Consider the following 15,686-nt stretch of genomic DNA (forward strand, 5'->3'; position numbering starts at 1 on the left):
GTGTGTGTGCTCCTAAAGGCTGCTCTAATATTCTAGTACAAATACCATTTACACAGACTAGCAGTGCAATTCTTTGTGTGCAAGGTCTGTATTACAGGTAGAGACGTGATGTTTTTTGTTTTGTTTGGTTTTTTTAAATAAGTCATTTGACTGTGAATATAGTGTACATTGCCACTCTAACAGTTAGGGGAGAGTATTGCACCTTGGCATCTGTAGGCTCTTAGAGCCGCAGCTCTGTAATACAGATGAAGGGTGTTTTGAGCACTGCAGTGAAGCTTCATGAGCTGTAGCTTGTCCATTAAGGGGTCTTAGTTCCAGCAGGACCAGAAGTTCAGGATGGGAAAAAATACTGAAACCTGGAAGCAGACTTGACTAAGCAGCATGCTGTTCCAGTACTGTCTATGTCCTACTCTCCAGTACTGTCTGTCTTTGACCATTATTTCTCATATTTCTTAAATGCACTATCTATTTCAGACAAGTGGAGAAGAGGAGGTGTTAGAGGAAGATGAGGAGATTGAAGAAGACAGAAAGGAAGAAAGGGAAATGCAGAAGTCTCCTGACCCACCGGCTATCCCTCTTGTTGGACCTATGGATCTGCCTGCCCTTCAGAGTCTTTCACTTTCTTCGTCCTCCTTCATCTGTGAAATGCCAAACTGTGGCGCTGTACGTGTGTGTGGTGTCTTTAATAGCAGTGGGTTGTATACTAGTGAATTGTGATTTTGGAAATCAGGGTTTAAGACTATTCCTGGCCAGTGATATCTCCTGAATATCTTTGGACAAGTAATTTTGCCTGCTTTTAATTCCCACATCACAAAATACAGGCAATATGCTGATCTGTACGTAAAATTGTATCCTGAGATGTTGTATCGATTAGAAGTACTATATGGTAACAGCTCTGATTACCATTTTGTTATACAACTGTAACAATAGGATACCTGATTGGTGTGTTTTTATTTTGACTAAGTTTCTTTAATTCTAGTGGGATATAGCTGAGAACAAGCAGCATTTGACCAAGTAGATTGCTTGTGCATATTAGATGTGTACAGTTGTTCTATTGTAATATGCATTCAGCATACTTCTTTCTGCAGTTCCTGTTCCAGTGCAGTATTCCTTGATTTTTTTTTTTTCTTCCTTCCACCCTACTCCCCATCAGGTGTTCAGTTCCCGACAAGCGCTAAATGGCCATGCTCGCATTCATGGAGGTACGAATCAGGTGACAAAAACCCGATGCACCATTCCAGGCACTAAGCAAAAATCTGGTACACAGAGCGGATACTGCTCCATCAAGAGTTCACCGGCCCACAGCACAACAAGCGGTGAGACCGACCCAACAACAATTTTTCCTTGCAAGGAGTGTGGCAAGTAAGTGAATATGACTGTCTGCAGTATCGCATCACATTTGCTTATTTACATTCCAGATGAATAGTGTTGTGACAAACTCTTTACTTTGCTCTGATGGTCTCAAAAGAACAGTTTCCCCTTGGACGATGTGTCCTCTTACAAAAGCTTCAGAGGTTAGTTTGCATGACACTTTGGATGTTTCCCCCATAGTATTTTACTCCAGTTTTCCTGAATCCATTTACCTGCTAGAATTTCTACATCTGACAGTCCAGCTTCCTGCTTCATCAGACTTGCATGTGACAGTGGGCAACTTTGTCTGTGTTTCTGTGCTGCAGTTTGTCCATCCTAACGTGGGATTCTTTCACTTTTTCCCTGTTGTGCAAGATTGTGAAACTAAATACAGGGAAAAAACTAGGATGTGCATAGATACTGAAGCAACTGTGGGAGCTACAAAATACCTCTGGCAGAGTCGGGGTAGGCCATTTTGATATTGTCAGGATGTAGAAATCTGGTAGTCTGTCCCTGAAATTCTCACCGTGGCATTGCAGGCTTCACTGACTTCTATTTCAGGACAAGGAAGCAAATGTACTGATCGGTTGTTGAGTCTTTTTTGGCTCACTTCATCAAAAGCAATGCATTTTTATCTGATTTTTTTTTTTTCCCTTTAAAATTTAGGGTATTTTTCAAAATCAAAAGCCGCAATGCTCATATGAAGACTCACAGACAACAAGAAGAACAGCAAAGGCAGAAGGCTCAGAAAGCTGCTGTGGCAGCAGAAATGGCAGCCACTATTGCGAGAACTACTGGGCCCGTTGGGCATAGTTTGATCCCTCTGGATCACATGAGTTTGGTTAAACATGTTGAAAATGTGGGTGACATTGACGATGATGTTGTTCAGGAGCTGGGTGATGTCATGGAAGAGAATGAAGTCATGGATGCTGACCTTTTATTGGATGATGAAGATGCAGATCTACTGCAGGATGATGCTGAGTTGTAAATAAAGTTGGTTGATAAAGACAGCTACTGAGCACACCCTGAATGGATCAATCAGGAAACCTGGACTACTCGTTTATTCCCCACTGATTGTAAACTACCTGTTGAAAATGATAATTCTTTTATCCAGGTCTAGAAAAAAAAAAATCTGCTTTTTTCTCTTTTTTTAATTAATTTGTTTTGGGGGGAAAAATAAATAATTGGTACAAATGTTCTTATAAGGTGTTTTTATCTGAGCTCATTTTGCTGGTAACTTCCAAGGCCACTAATTACAGAAGTTCATGGTTCTGCTATCACTTCCCTCCACATGATCCCGGTAGGATCTTTAGTCTTTAACTCTTCCAAGTTTCATTTTACCCCAATTACAAGAATGACCGTCACACACTTCTGATGGAACATTTTTTTTTGCCTATACTGGATCACTTCCAGCATCTTCTAGAGACTAAATGTCATCTCTGTTAAGGAGATGATTACATTCTTTGTCTTTGTGCTGTCATTTTAAGGGAGGTGGAGGAGAAAAAGAATCTGATTTGACTGTGAAATAATTACTGGAGTGACTGTATCATCTGTAGTATCTCAGTACTTTTTCAGTTCTGTCTTGCCTTAATGCATCCATGTTAGGCAGTTTGTAAAAGCATTGGTTACACTGTACATTTTAGAGCTTCCATTTTAGCAAGTTTTTGATCTGCTGATTTTAAAATTACCTAATTCAAGGATTGAAGAAAGAAGATGATTGTACTGTGGTTCACATCACCTGATGGGAACACTGAATCAGGAACACCGCCTTGGTAATCAGATTGCACTGGAAATATATTTTGCTGTGACAATAAATCACACTGTTGAATAGCCATCTCAGTGGTTTTAGGAGAGTGTATGCTCAAGCAATGCAGGAGCTTGCTCTTTCACCAGGCAAATACAGGGAGACATTCTTGCCCGTGGAACAGAGACTGATGGAGTACATGCCTTCAGCACATGTAGTTATTACTCGTAGGCATGAAATATTATTCTTGTGCCATTTTCAGTCCTCCTCATTGCATCAAGTTCAAATGTTGTTTATTTAGTAAAATGTACTTCAAAGGTGAGTTGACACTGCTGTTCAATTACCATTTCACCTCCCTTAGGTTCTGATCTACGTGCTGGATGTCTAACACCATATATATACATTTAGATTTGGTTCTCTAAGTAAATAGGATCTCAAAAGTATTGTACCTTGTGGAATTAAAGAATTAAGGAAGAATTGGAGTTAGGTTGAGTGGACCTTTAATTACAGAATATGAATACTGATTTTGGAGCTTTCACAGGTAGCAGCACTGATGATTTTTTTTTCTTGTGAATTTTGTACAGTAGAAGAGTATTGCTAACTTTATAAAATATTTTATAAGACTGATTTCAGATCTTCCAGATTTCAGGGTTGTTTGGGTTTTTTTATGGGTTGCATTTTGTTTTGTGGAGGGTTTTTTGCCACATTCCTAACATCTTAAGCAGAATCTGAGAGATGGTAGATCTTATTTTCTACTGTCTTTCTTCCTTGTATAACTATGCAAAATGAGGGTAAACCATGGCACTTTTGTATAGGAGTACCGGACCACACAAGTTCAAAACCAGTGGGACTCATTGGCAGAGAGGTGCCTTCTCTGTCAAAGCCAAATACGTGAAGCCAAATGGCCTGAAGTTTCTACTTAGGGTCGAATGTTCTGATACTAAAGAACAACCCTTCAGGAGAATGGAAGTCACTTCTCAGTTTCAGGTTAGTGAAGTTCCTGTGTACGTGGTTTGTTTTAGTGTTTTCTGGGGTTGTTCCAGAGGGTTTTATTAGTTGGTTTTGACCAGCGGGTGGAATTTCACTCCCTCTGCTGCATAAGGGATGATGTTCTCAATTACTGTACCTGAGTTTCAGATCAGGCAGCAGCCTTCTTTTCTTTCCCAAACTGCCAGGCAGCACACTCCCCAGCAGTTCTTGTCCGTGCTGTGACGTGTTACTTTTACAGGGGCCATGCAACCCAGGTTCAACAGACTTGAGTGTTCAGCTGTATGCTGCTAACCAGATCCACTGATAACAAATTTTGTAGATTGTGCAAGTCTTAGTGGCTTGCAAAGTTACCACTTTTGTGGAAAAAAAAAAAATTACTGCTTTTGTGAGCTGTAACTTGTGTTGGCTTTTAGGAGCCTGTGTTAGAAAAACCCAGCAGTCTACTCTTTCTCTTCCAAACTTGTATAATTTTGAACTTTTAAGGACCTTTCTGAGAAAGGCTGCTACACTGGAAAATGGAAACATGTTTTCAGATTCCCCAGTTAATGGTGGAGAAAAAAATTAAGCAAAGTGATAATTTAAGTCAGTGAGAGTTCTGCTTGGAGAGTGAAATATAGTAGAAACTTGTGGGCTTGATTCTGAAGAGCAGCTCTGTATTAAAGAATCTACAGTGGAACTTTTCTAGCAACAATGGGACAGGTACCTGTGCTAAACCTAAGATAAAACCTAGTATATATAAATATATATACACATATATATGCCTGGTTCTGTAACATTAATTGGGTGCTGTTGTATTGTACAGCCAAGAAGATAATAGAACAACGATAACCAAAGAAGTTATTCTAAAGGAAAAAAAATGGACATTTCTTAAGCAGTACGCGATTTAGGCCTCAAACATCGACTTCATTAAGTGTTGCATTGGCTGATGTTAAACAGATTCTGTTCTGCCTATTTGTACATAAGTTGGACATAGTTTTATTTCAGAAAAGTTGTCTTCTTGCTGATGGTTGATGATGGAAAACTGTTCACTATTGAACTTAGTCCTATTTGATAAAACATGTACATATAGAAAACATATTTTATGAGAAAAATCTTATTTTCAATATTTAAGTGTTATTTTATTAGAAGATGGTTGTAAATATTTTAGGTGCTTTAGTGTAAAAAGCAGACTGTAATTTTAGGTGGCAGAGGAAGTAACAAAATAAAAAAATATACATTTGTGATCTATGCTGGTTTCAGGTTCCTGCTGTTAGCATTTGACTTGCACACAGCTTAATTTCAGGTTACTGCCTACCTGGATGTGTGTATTAGCATGGCTTAGTGGCATGAATTAGTGCTTGTTTATTCCCTCCCCCTTTAAATATTTGGTACTGATCAGAACCTGTGTTTATAACATTAACTGCTATTTATATGTGTAAAAAGAAAGGGGTTTCTATGACATTTCCAGTCATTTTTATACTTTGGTAAAACATAGTTGGCTGGGTTTTGCTAACAGGCTGTATACCTTTTTTTTTTTTTTTTAAGTATTTTTAAAAGGGGGAGAAGTTTGAAAAATAAGTAAATGTGTATTTGTTTTTCAAAGGATTCCTGAATTGTTCTAGGCAAAAAAAAAATATTTCGTGTATTCACCTCTATACAGTTGGGTGGACATGAGTATTCTTGGTAAGAACGAGTTGTGGTAAAAAGCGTTCTCGGAAAGGTGGAGAAAGCTGAAGAAGCCTCCTTTTACCTCTCACCTTCAGCAAAAATAATAGTATCACCTGCCCTGCCTCGGGGTCAGAGAAACGAGCAATTCCCGCTTTCTTCCCTCCGGCAGTGGAGGACGGAAACGTTTTCTCCTGGAAAACAGAACGGAGAGCGTTGCGTGAGGGGAACGGGGGCGACCGTTGACGAGAAACGGTTGGGGCGCGCGCGGAGGTGAGAGCCGTTACAGCGCGGGTCCTTCACTGAGGCAACGCTCGGGGGAGGCGGGGACGGGGGTGGGGAGACGAGGTGGGAGCTCGTATGGCGCCGTCCGGCGCCATACGAGCTCCCACCTCGTCTCCCCACCCCCGAGCACGGCCCTGCCCGATGGTGCTGCAGTGCCTCCGCCTCAGCGGCTGTGCTTGCTCCGCCATGGCGGCGGAGGCGCTCTTCGGTCGCCTGGGCCTTTGAGGAGGTAGCGGATGAGGCCGCTCTTCTCCTTCCGGGCCGTGCGCTATGGTCGGCGGGTTGGGGCGGAGACAAGATGGCGGCGGGGTGCCTGTGGCGGCGGTTTTGTCAGGTGGGGTGTGTGGCGGGAGAGGGAACGGGCGAGTCTCCTTCTCCTTCTCCTCGTCCTTTCCTTCGGCATCTTCAATCCTGAGGGGAGAGGGAAAAGGGAGCTGGGGCAGCGCTCCCACGTGCAGGCTCAGCTGCACGGCTGAGGGCCGGTGCTCGGCGCTGTGCAAACCCCGGTATCGCGTCCCCGGTACGAGCTGTATTGGAGCCGGCCTGCTCTCCTTGGTGGGCTCCCGCGGGCTGGGGAGATCTCAAGTGGCTTCCTTTTGGCTGCGGGAGGGTTGGGGTTTTACAGCGTGGGGCTGTGTCTCTGCCCGCCGTCATCGGCGTAGCGGGTCCTCAAAAAAAACGTCTTCCCTGCAGACCTGTTTTTGCGGTAGTTACTCTGGGTGTAAGGGGTGATGAAGAATAAGTGACTAGGATTTGGCGGTCGTGTGCCAAGCCTGTTTCTAATCTTAAAGTTTTAAATCTTGAAGTTACAACGTAAAAGACTAGGACAACTTTTTACACTACCGATGTTTTTTTGCTGGTTTTGACTTCTAAAGAGTGATTGCTTTCTCTCACATTGAGGAAGTTTTATGTTGGGGGTTTCCTATTCCTTTTCTGAAGCCCTAAACTCTTCTTCTCTGTACGTGTTGTGTTCTGGATTTGCTTACATTCCAGGCATCTGTCTTGTCCTGGTTACTTCAGGATCTCTCAGCCAAACAAAGTGAAGGCTATTTTGCATTAGGAGGGGGATAATTTTGTTTCGTGCAAGGCCTTGGTTCACACAGGAAATTGAATTCTGTTATGTTGCAGTCTGAGTGTCTCTTCCACCTTCTAGGATAGCTATTAGCAAGAGCGCAACGAGTATATTTAAAACAGAGAATGAAAGGAGCTGTTAAAACATACTTTACTGCCTACTGAATGCCATCTTTGCTACCTGGGGCACTCAGCATATCATTTTGTCAAAATTTGCACAGAGCACCTTTAATTTTATTTTACAAAAACTTTTGACTCAATGCATACTTGTATAATCAGTAACAAAAGGAGATGGCATATGATGGGAATAATATGCACAATCATAGAATATTATAAAGGCTGCAGAGCTTAGCATGTGGGATAGAACTCTACTGTTTCATCATGTTTTGTTTTATTCATCTTTATTACACGAAGACTGAAATCTTTGTATCCAAAACCACATAACACAGTATGCTATCAGTGTACATATCTTTGCATGCAAATAATAAATCCATATTACAAGGTCAAGCAGATAGAAGTAAAAGAATACGTAGCAGAGACTGCATACACACAAAAACCAAAAGCAGATACAACTTTTAGTTACAATTCCAGTCAGCAGTCTTACATTTGTCATCTGGGGTTGGGTTCTGTGCCACATACTTGCACACACAGTTTAAGCCCTGCACTGAATAGAGTCTTTTATGCTTGTGGGCCTACCTGCTCCCTGAAGTGATGTCAGGTGATGACGTTAGTGTACTTCATATTGGTGTTGAATGAAAGGGAGGCAGTGTTCTGACTTGAGAGGTAGAGAATTGAGGTGCAAAGATCAAGATGATTTTATCAGATGTATTTCTTTAATTTTAGGTATTAAGTAGTTCCCCACATGAACTTTGAAACATTCTGAATGCTCATCAGCTACAGTGGCAAATATTCAGTACTCCTAAAGTTGCTTATTGTGTCACGCGCTTAAGAATGTAACACCAGTGCTCCTCTGTGAAGATCTGGATTTGAAAGACTTGCCTAGGGAGAGACTTTCAGCTGTGGTCTCCAAACAACAGTCAGCTTTGTAAACAGGAAACTCTCCTGCCTCTTCCTGCAGTCATCTTCCTTATTGGATGTAGAATTTGTAGGATAAATAGCAAATGAGGCAGAATTACTTCAGAAAACAGCTTCATTGACTGCTGATGTATTTAATATGTAATGCATGCTGGAGAAAGTTAGGGACCTAATAGCATCATATAGTTAGTTATGCATATCCACGAGCAACTACGTTAAGATTACCTGGAAAAGTGTCAATTCTGGCTGTTTTCTGATGTTTTGATTATACAGTCACCTACGTAACTGATGTGTGGGGTATCTGTCTTCTCTCTTAAAGTTATGACTCCAGCACCTGTTAAATAAGAGTATCAAGGGGCTGGATAAGTAGCTAATTTTGCTTAAGCATTCTGCTGCAGCCCTGAGTTTCTCTTAAGCAAGTGAGAGTTCTGGTTCCTTGGTTTTTTTACCCCTCAAGTAGTCTATAACTTTGCCAAATTGAGAATTAGTGGAAGGAAGCTGGAAGCCACATAATGTTCAGAAGGGAGCGATTATTCTAGTATGAAAGACAGTAATGTTACATTTTGATTAACAGTTGTATTCCCTTTTTAACACAGAAAAAATCATGTTATCTTTTAAATATGGTTCATTTACTTGTTAGAAGCATTTCTTTTTCAATGTTATCTTCAAAAGAACAAGTGTTCAAAATCACAAGGAACTCTGCTGAAAAAACGGGAAATTTCACATTAAATTCAGAGGTTGAATTTTTATGTTTATAGGATATTGTTTTTAATTGCTTTCACAACAGCAAGTCCTACTTAGGCTTGTCTCTTGACAAAACTAATAGGTATTGTACTATGGAAGTAAAACTGAAGAGAAAATATTATCATATACAGAAATGGTATCTGATGCCACACAAAATACATTTTTCTGCTAAAAAAAATGTTTTGTGATTGCTATTCAGGTGCCTTGTTAATAATAGATGCATACTGTTATATTGTTCTCTTAATGCATTCCTTTTTTTAGGTGCTATTGTATACTAAAATACATTTCCATGCTCCTGTTTTTCTCTGTTTTCTGATAGAGCAAACTTTCTAGTTTGGCAAATCAATGCTTAGGAATGTGTTATGCTCTGGTGTGCAAAAAAAGTAACCTTTAATAAACCTGTATTAACTGGTTACTTTCCAGTTTGGGGAAAAAAAAAACCCAACCCGTAACCTATTTGTTTTATACAGGGATCAGCTTTTTCTGTCAATTATGCAAGCAGAATTATGCAAAAGCAGTGTTTTGTTCCGTAAGTATAAAAGGTCCTCCTCCTTTACACTTCTCCTCCACACTCCCTAAAAAATCCAACTTTAACAACTTTATACTTTCCCCATTGCCACGTTTCTAGAAACTCTGACTTGATGGGAGTACGGCTGGCTGGATCCCATGTTGATACACAGGAGCCTAAGACTAATCCTTTGGTAAGTGTTTCATAGAATGGTATTTTGTATATTGTCTTAGTAACAAAGAGGGTGTACAGAAAAAGTTGAATTCCTTTATTGCAGCTTTTTTAAGTTCTGTCTTAATGATGCCAACTTTGCCATAGAGAAAGAAATAATTGGTGTTTGAGATTTTTTTTTTTTTTTCCCCCCAGCAAGATTTCTGTAGCTCACAGTTGCCTCTTAGTCACTTTCCTCCTTCTCTATGCAGTTCTAACTCTATGAAATGTTAGCCCTTTGGCCACATTCAGTTCAGCGCCTGCAGCAGTTTAGCCAGCCTAAGGCTTTTGTCTCTGGCCTGGACACTGGGAGCCCAGGGCTGATGAGGTGGGAAGTTCATGAAGGCTTGTGGGTGGATATCTTGCTTTTAGAATCTGAATGCCTTGATTTTGACTAGGACTTCAGAAACACTCGCTCAATCTGTATAATACATGCAAGTGGGCTAAAATCTTATAGGCAGTATTAGATCTACAACGCAGACCTAGCCTTCCTGCTATGTCTGATACATGCTGGATTTACTGTGCTAAACTGCCTGGGAGTAAACCTGTTGGAAAATTGGTGCTTTCTGGACACATCAAGGCTTTTTAGATGATCAGTCAGCCCAGGCCATCAGAAATTGGAGCTCTAACTGAAAGTCATAAGTTTGTAGCTGAAAGTCATAAACTTGTACCTGGACAAACGTAAAGGATAATATGCCTGGGGAAGCCTACTATGTTTAAAGTAGCCTTATAACTGACTTAGTAAAGTAAGAATTCTGGTTGCTGTCCATAATGTTCTAGTTACTGTCCATACCCAAGCGAAGTCTGAGAATTTCAGGTATTCTCACACCACTATTTAAAATACAAATATTGCTGCTCCAGGCTTGCTTTAACAATGAGTTTCATTCTTGCCTTTGCTAGTGTTGTCCTCCTTATATTTATCTGGCATTCTCTTTCCTTTTCTGATCAAGAAATTTTACCTAAATGTTCAGAATTTAGGTCTTCACACTTTTGCCTTCCCTGGTAAGAGTGAGAACTGTCAATCAAGGTAATGCTGTCAGCCTCTTGCAGATAAACTAAAATAAGCAGCTAACAGTGCGTAGGTTTTTTTCCTCTTCTACAAATGGGGCGCACAGGCTAAGAAAATATGCAGTGCATGCGTTAATTAAGGAGAATGTGGAGTGGTAACTCTTGTCTTTTCTTTAAAAACGCAGGTATCTATTTCAGATGAGCCAGAAACGCTGTACAAGAGATTGACCCTTTTAGTTAAAGGCCATGATAAAGCTGTGTTGGACAGCTATGAATATTTTACAGTGCTTGCAGCTAAAGAACTTGGCATCTCTGTTGAAAAAGTGTAAGTAAGTGGTCTGTAGAGTGATGTGGTGTCAGATGCTTCTTATGTCTTCTACTGTAATTCAGGTTCTGTGCTTAGAAGTGTTTTTGTTTTTTTCAGAAGAAACAGGTGTAATCTGACATTTTTTCTCAGAATATAAACCTAACACTTCTTAGATGGCCGCACAGTGATGAGGAAGCAGCAGCAGTTCTACACTCAACACTGCCATAGTAGAAGTGCATTTTAACTACATGGAGGATATTGACAGTACTCTTAAGTACAGTTGTCAGTGCTCTAGCTTCCCTTAACTAATGCTGGTTAATAACTTAGTATTAACCATGCCCATGTGGGTTGATAGTAAACTGTACCAGTGTTTAATACTTCCTTGTAGATCTTCTAAATGTCAAATAAGAACAGGGATTCCAGCATAATCTTTCAGATAATTTGTACTAGCATCCTTTATATAAAACACAATTTTCTTTTTGTGCTTTGTTCAGACATAATCCTCCAAAGAAGATAGAACGATTGACACTTTTAAAATCTGTACACATTTACAAGAAGCACAGAGTTCAGTATGAAATGAGAACACATTACATGTGTTTGGAGGTAAGAAAGATGTTAAATTATGTTCTAGGTGCACAGTTCAAAGATGTTAATAGATGTTAGTTCAGGAGTGAACACAAACTTCCTGTTTACTTGCATTGGGGAGGAGAGTGCAGGGAATAGCAGAAAACAGCTGACCTAGGTACATCAAATGTAACCCAAGTTATTTGTAACCTCCTTATTTGTAACCAAGTTATTATATAACCTCCATAATTTTTGGATTAAAAGGCTGATTTTGACTATCACCTTAACAGCTGAAAGAATGACTAAAAAATAAGGTAGAATTGAGGATTATCTTTATATGTTTTATGCTCTTGGTTTCCAAGAATCAGTGGGATAGAAGCTTTCTCAGGAAGGCAAGAAGATGCAGCTAATCATTGTCATTACTAGTCGCTAAGGGTTCTGTTCTTTGTGAGTTTGTCTGATGTTTTTGGATACACATACTTTTGCCCTATGCAACATCATGTGGCAAACTAAAACTGCGTGGGGGAAATACAAGAAAGGAAGCGTATACAAACCACTAGCTCTGTGGCTGATGACACAGACTTCTGTATGGTTTAGAATGCAGCTGTGGTTGACTTTCTTAGAAGAAAGGTTTAGTGCCAGCGTTTTGTGGCTCCTGGGTGTCTTACTGTATATTTGCACAGTGCTTAGCAAAATGGGACTTTGCTTTAAGTCCCCAGACATTAGTGCAGTACAAATGGCTGCCAACAGACCATAAGCACTATTTTTGCCATCCAGGAGAAACTAGAAAATCAGTAATTCAATGGGATTCTGGAGTTGCAGGATTTCTAACAAGCTTGAACTTTGAGAGTGTACAAAAGCTAGTAATTCTTGCATAACCTGTAATTAATTTCATCTGATGCCTGCAGTCTTAAGGTCCACCACTTCCATCATAATCAATGCATGGGATCACAGGCAACATGTGCAGTTCTGTGGAGTGAAATAACTACTTTATATTTGCGTGAGGGTTGTGTACAGCTCAACCACCTCTGTTTGATATTATGGAAGCTGTCTTTCTGTAAGATCTTTGGTCCCATTGCAAGAACTAGAGAGGCTAGGGCAAACTCTTTTTTTTTTTTTTTTTTATTCTGTTTGAAGTATTAATAATAGTAGTTCACTAAAAAACCATTACTTCTGTTTTAGTTAAAATACCTAACAAGCAGTACTGCTGCAGTTTACTTGGAGTATGTTCAACGAAACTTACCGGAAGGGGTTGCCATGGAAGTAAAAAAGGTAAGTTTCCATCTCACGTTATTAACTGTTATGAGACAAAGTCCTGACACAAGTACCAATGACTACTGAAGTCTTTAGAAAGTCAGCAGAGGAAATGTGTGTAGTTTGGAAGGAACATTTTCCGAAGTATAAGAGGCTGTATTGCTTGAAAACGCCACTAGGTGGCATTTTTAATTTGATAAATATCTCAAACCAGAATAAATAAAGCAAGGTAGTTTAAATGTTAACTAGTTGGTGTAATAAATGGTTGCTTTGCTTTCCTTTTAGACTAAGATAGAGAAAATACCTGAACACATTCAGGAACCAGTTTGGGATACACTACCTCAAGTAGAAGAAACTGAAGTCAAGTCATGAACTCACCAGGTACTTGGCTCCATTACTGCTGAAATTACCTGCTCCTATCAATGTAATTTACTGAGACAGTCTACTGTTAAATAAAAGTTCTCTTATAAAGTAATTATATAAACTCATGTTTCATCAAGTTATTCTTGATCGTAACTCCAGTACATGTAGACTGAACAGCTGTAAAGTGAAGAAGTTTGACCGTACTCTGTGATCAAGAACTATGGTAATCCAGAATATGTTTGTAGAAAGGTAAAATTTATTTTTTATTATATATATGTGTGTGCGTATATATCTATAAAAGTATATATAAAAATTCTCAATCTTCTTTTGATACTAAATAGCTTCTGAATTCTGAAATACTTGCAAAATCCACTTCACTTTTTTTTTATGTTATGGATGCCAGATTGTTACACATTTTTTGCTATAGCTTCTTTGAAGTAACTGAATCCCAGATGTACATACAGCTTGCATATTAACTTGTAGTAAGTCAAAACCCATAATCTTAGAGGGCACTGAGGCATACTGAGACTTTTCTAGGCTCCTGCAGTTCCAATAGCCTCGTTTCCAGTCTTAGTAACTGCTTGCTAACAGAAGAACGTAGTCATCACAGTACAAATCTCAGACTTCCACAGTCTAACTTAAATGAATTGCTTGTAGAACCATGTTGCAAAGCAAATGGATACTAGAAAGTGTAATTGTGGGTAGGACAAACAGTGCATTAAGTGTTTTAGTTCACTGCAGGGAAAGGCATCGCCTTTTTCTAAACTGCCTGGGTTGGTTAGAGTGTAAACCCAGTCTAGCTGGACACTGCTTATCCTCAGAGGGGAAAAACAGTACAAATAGCAAAAGAGTGCTCAACTGCTTTGAAGGTTAGTTCACTGTGAATCAAAGGAGATAATAGGAGGTGCAAAGCCATCATCAACTTTACCTTCAGATTGCATTAAGCACTTTTACCTTTACTAGGTTAGCAGGAAGGACACAGCTGCAGGAATCTGCTTCAGTATTAAGGGAGTGGCTTTGATTTGACTGCTATTAAAAGAATTTACAGAAGGAATAGCCAGCTGGGTCACAGGACAAGACAACCAGAGAGGCTGGATCATACTTATCAAGAGCGCTCAAAGCTTTACACAATCACAAAAGAAAAGAAGCCCAGTGGTGTTATCAGACAGAAATGGACAGTCTTAATGGGAAATAGCTGAAGGACAAGAAACCAAGCTTGTGCTTGAAGATTGTCTACATTTTCTAGCTGTAGAGAGGCCCAAATCTGTTTCAGGAGGGATATTTCATGACAGTCAATATAGCTGGTACCACTTGTGATAGAAAGGAAGCTGCCTGTGCACTTTCTACAATATGCCTCAGGGAAAAAAAAAAGGAAGTTAATCAAAGCCCTTATGGGAAGATACACTGCCTAGTTCTCCCTTCAAGGTGTTTGCTTTCCTCAGTTTCAAGCTTTTCTTCCTTTCTTTCACTCCTAGTATTCAGTCATAATAGCATTTCTTAAAGTCATGTCAGACACTATATAATGTGAAGGAAGAAACTGTGAGCTGACCTGGTTAAATAAAGCTGGTCCTTCAGAGGAACATCCTCTTTCAAGTCTGTATTATATTTTCTTCAAATTTGCCATGCTTCCATGCTTTAGTTTTGCATAAGCCACCTGCCAAGTTCAAGCTGTATATAGTACCAAAATATGACTGTGCTCAGTACTAAGTCTTTCCACATCTTGGTTTGATGCATGGTAAGATTAAGGGGTTGTCTTTTATTGGCTTTGATGTTCTACTCTCAGCTTGCAGTTTTTGGCTAAATGGCCAGTCAGCATGCCTTTTCAGTTGGCTCGGAGTTTTAGTTATCAGACCTAAACAGGAACGGACTTAGAAGACAGCTGCAGAAATTATTAACCCATGTAAGCAACCTGCTGCAGAAAGTATTAACCCATGTAAGCAACCCCCTCGCAGAAGCGATATTTGATCTTGGGAAAGCTACATTATCCAGCCTCATCGTATGTTGGGGAAAGCCAGTGTATATGTAAAGTGATCTCTGGACCTTAACCATGTTGATAGAGCCATAGCTAACTGCCATCACAGATTATCTCCACCCTGAAAAAGCAGAATGACCTATGCAGAATCCGACTGTTACAGACCAATATTTACTAGCACTGCCATCTACTCATGTCAGTAGGCCATACTGCTCATCCTTATTTTTCCCTGTATGAAACTTCCTCCCTTTTAAGACTGTGATCCTTCCCGGCTTCCTCTGTCCTCCCCTTCACATTTAGGCATTTCCTAAAGCCTGACATCATCTTTGTCTTTATCTCTAGTTATGCACTTGCATAACACTGTAACTGTGCAATGCACTTTGATAATCTTTTTCCATCTACTAATGTGGCTTCTGACTTTCAAAGTGTGTTCCTGATCCTCACTTATAAAACTTCAGATAAACTATTTTGTTGGATAAAATATTTCCATTCTTTACTTCTTTACCCATTCTTTTACTACATGTTTCTCCAGTTTTGCTTTTTTACCACCTTTCTTAGCAAGTGCCAATGCAACACTCCAATCATTGCTTTAGGTCTTATCTCAAGTCATCTTTCTACCTACTGACCATCTCATCTG

At 39.8% G+C, this 15,686-nt stretch overlaps 2 protein-coding genes across 9 annotated transcripts in view; both read left to right on the top strand.

The window, feature by feature from the left end:
* Positions 1-5,296, top strand: part of TRERF1 (transcriptional regulating factor 1) — a 104,879-nt gene extending 99,583 nt beyond the window's left edge. For 5 of the 8 annotated variants that reach the window (XM_075496332.1, XM_075496336.1, XM_075496335.1 and 2 more), the window contains 3 exons: positions 475-663; positions 1,154-1,362; positions 2,017-5,292. In XM_075496332.1, the coding sequence (XP_075352447.1) occupies positions 475-663; positions 1,154-1,362; positions 2,017-2,338 (720 nt within the window). In that variant the 3' untranslated portion in view covers positions 2,339-5,292. Of the gene's footprint in view, positions 1-474; positions 664-1,153; positions 1,363-2,016 lie in introns of all 8 variants that reach the window. The other 3 variants (XM_075496339.1, XM_075496338.1, XM_075496337.1) reach the window with 3 other exon arrangements.
* Positions 5,297-6,229: 933 nt separating this feature from the next.
* Positions 6,230-13,346, top strand: MRPS10 (mitochondrial ribosomal protein S10). The gene is made up of 7 exons (XM_075496340.1): positions 6,230-6,347; positions 9,334-9,392; positions 9,492-9,564; positions 10,775-10,914; positions 11,391-11,499; positions 12,643-12,732; positions 13,000-13,346. The coding sequence occupies exons 1-7, from the start codon at positions 6,312-6,314 to the stop codon at positions 13,084-13,086; spliced, it is 594 nt and encodes a 197-aa protein (XP_075352455.1). The 5' UTR covers positions 6,230-6,311; the 3' UTR covers positions 13,087-13,346.
* Positions 13,347-15,686: the final 2,340 nt, after the last annotated feature.

This window comes from Mycteria americana, chromosome 3 (genome assembly GCF_035582795.1).
Source record: "Mycteria americana isolate JAX WOST 10 ecotype Jacksonville Zoo and Gardens chromosome 3, USCA_MyAme_1.0, whole genome shotgun sequence".
Classification (NCBI taxonomy): domain Eukaryota; kingdom Metazoa; phylum Chordata; class Aves; order Ciconiiformes; family Ciconiidae; genus Mycteria; species Mycteria americana.

Bases quoted from the DNA above. Each gene is read 5' to 3' on its own strand.
- MRPS10 (XM_075496340.1), top strand. From the start codon at position 6,312: ATGGCGGCGGGGTGCCTGTGGCGGCGGTTTTGTCAG. The intron at 11,500-12,642 runs GTAAGAAAGATG...CTTCTGTTTTAG, and splicing joins CACATTACATGTGTTTGGAG to TTAAAATACCTAACAAGCAG. The intron at 12,733-12,999 runs GTAAGTTTCCAT...CTTTCCTTTTAG, and splicing joins TTGCCATGGAAGTAAAAAAG to ACTAAGATAGAGAAAATACC.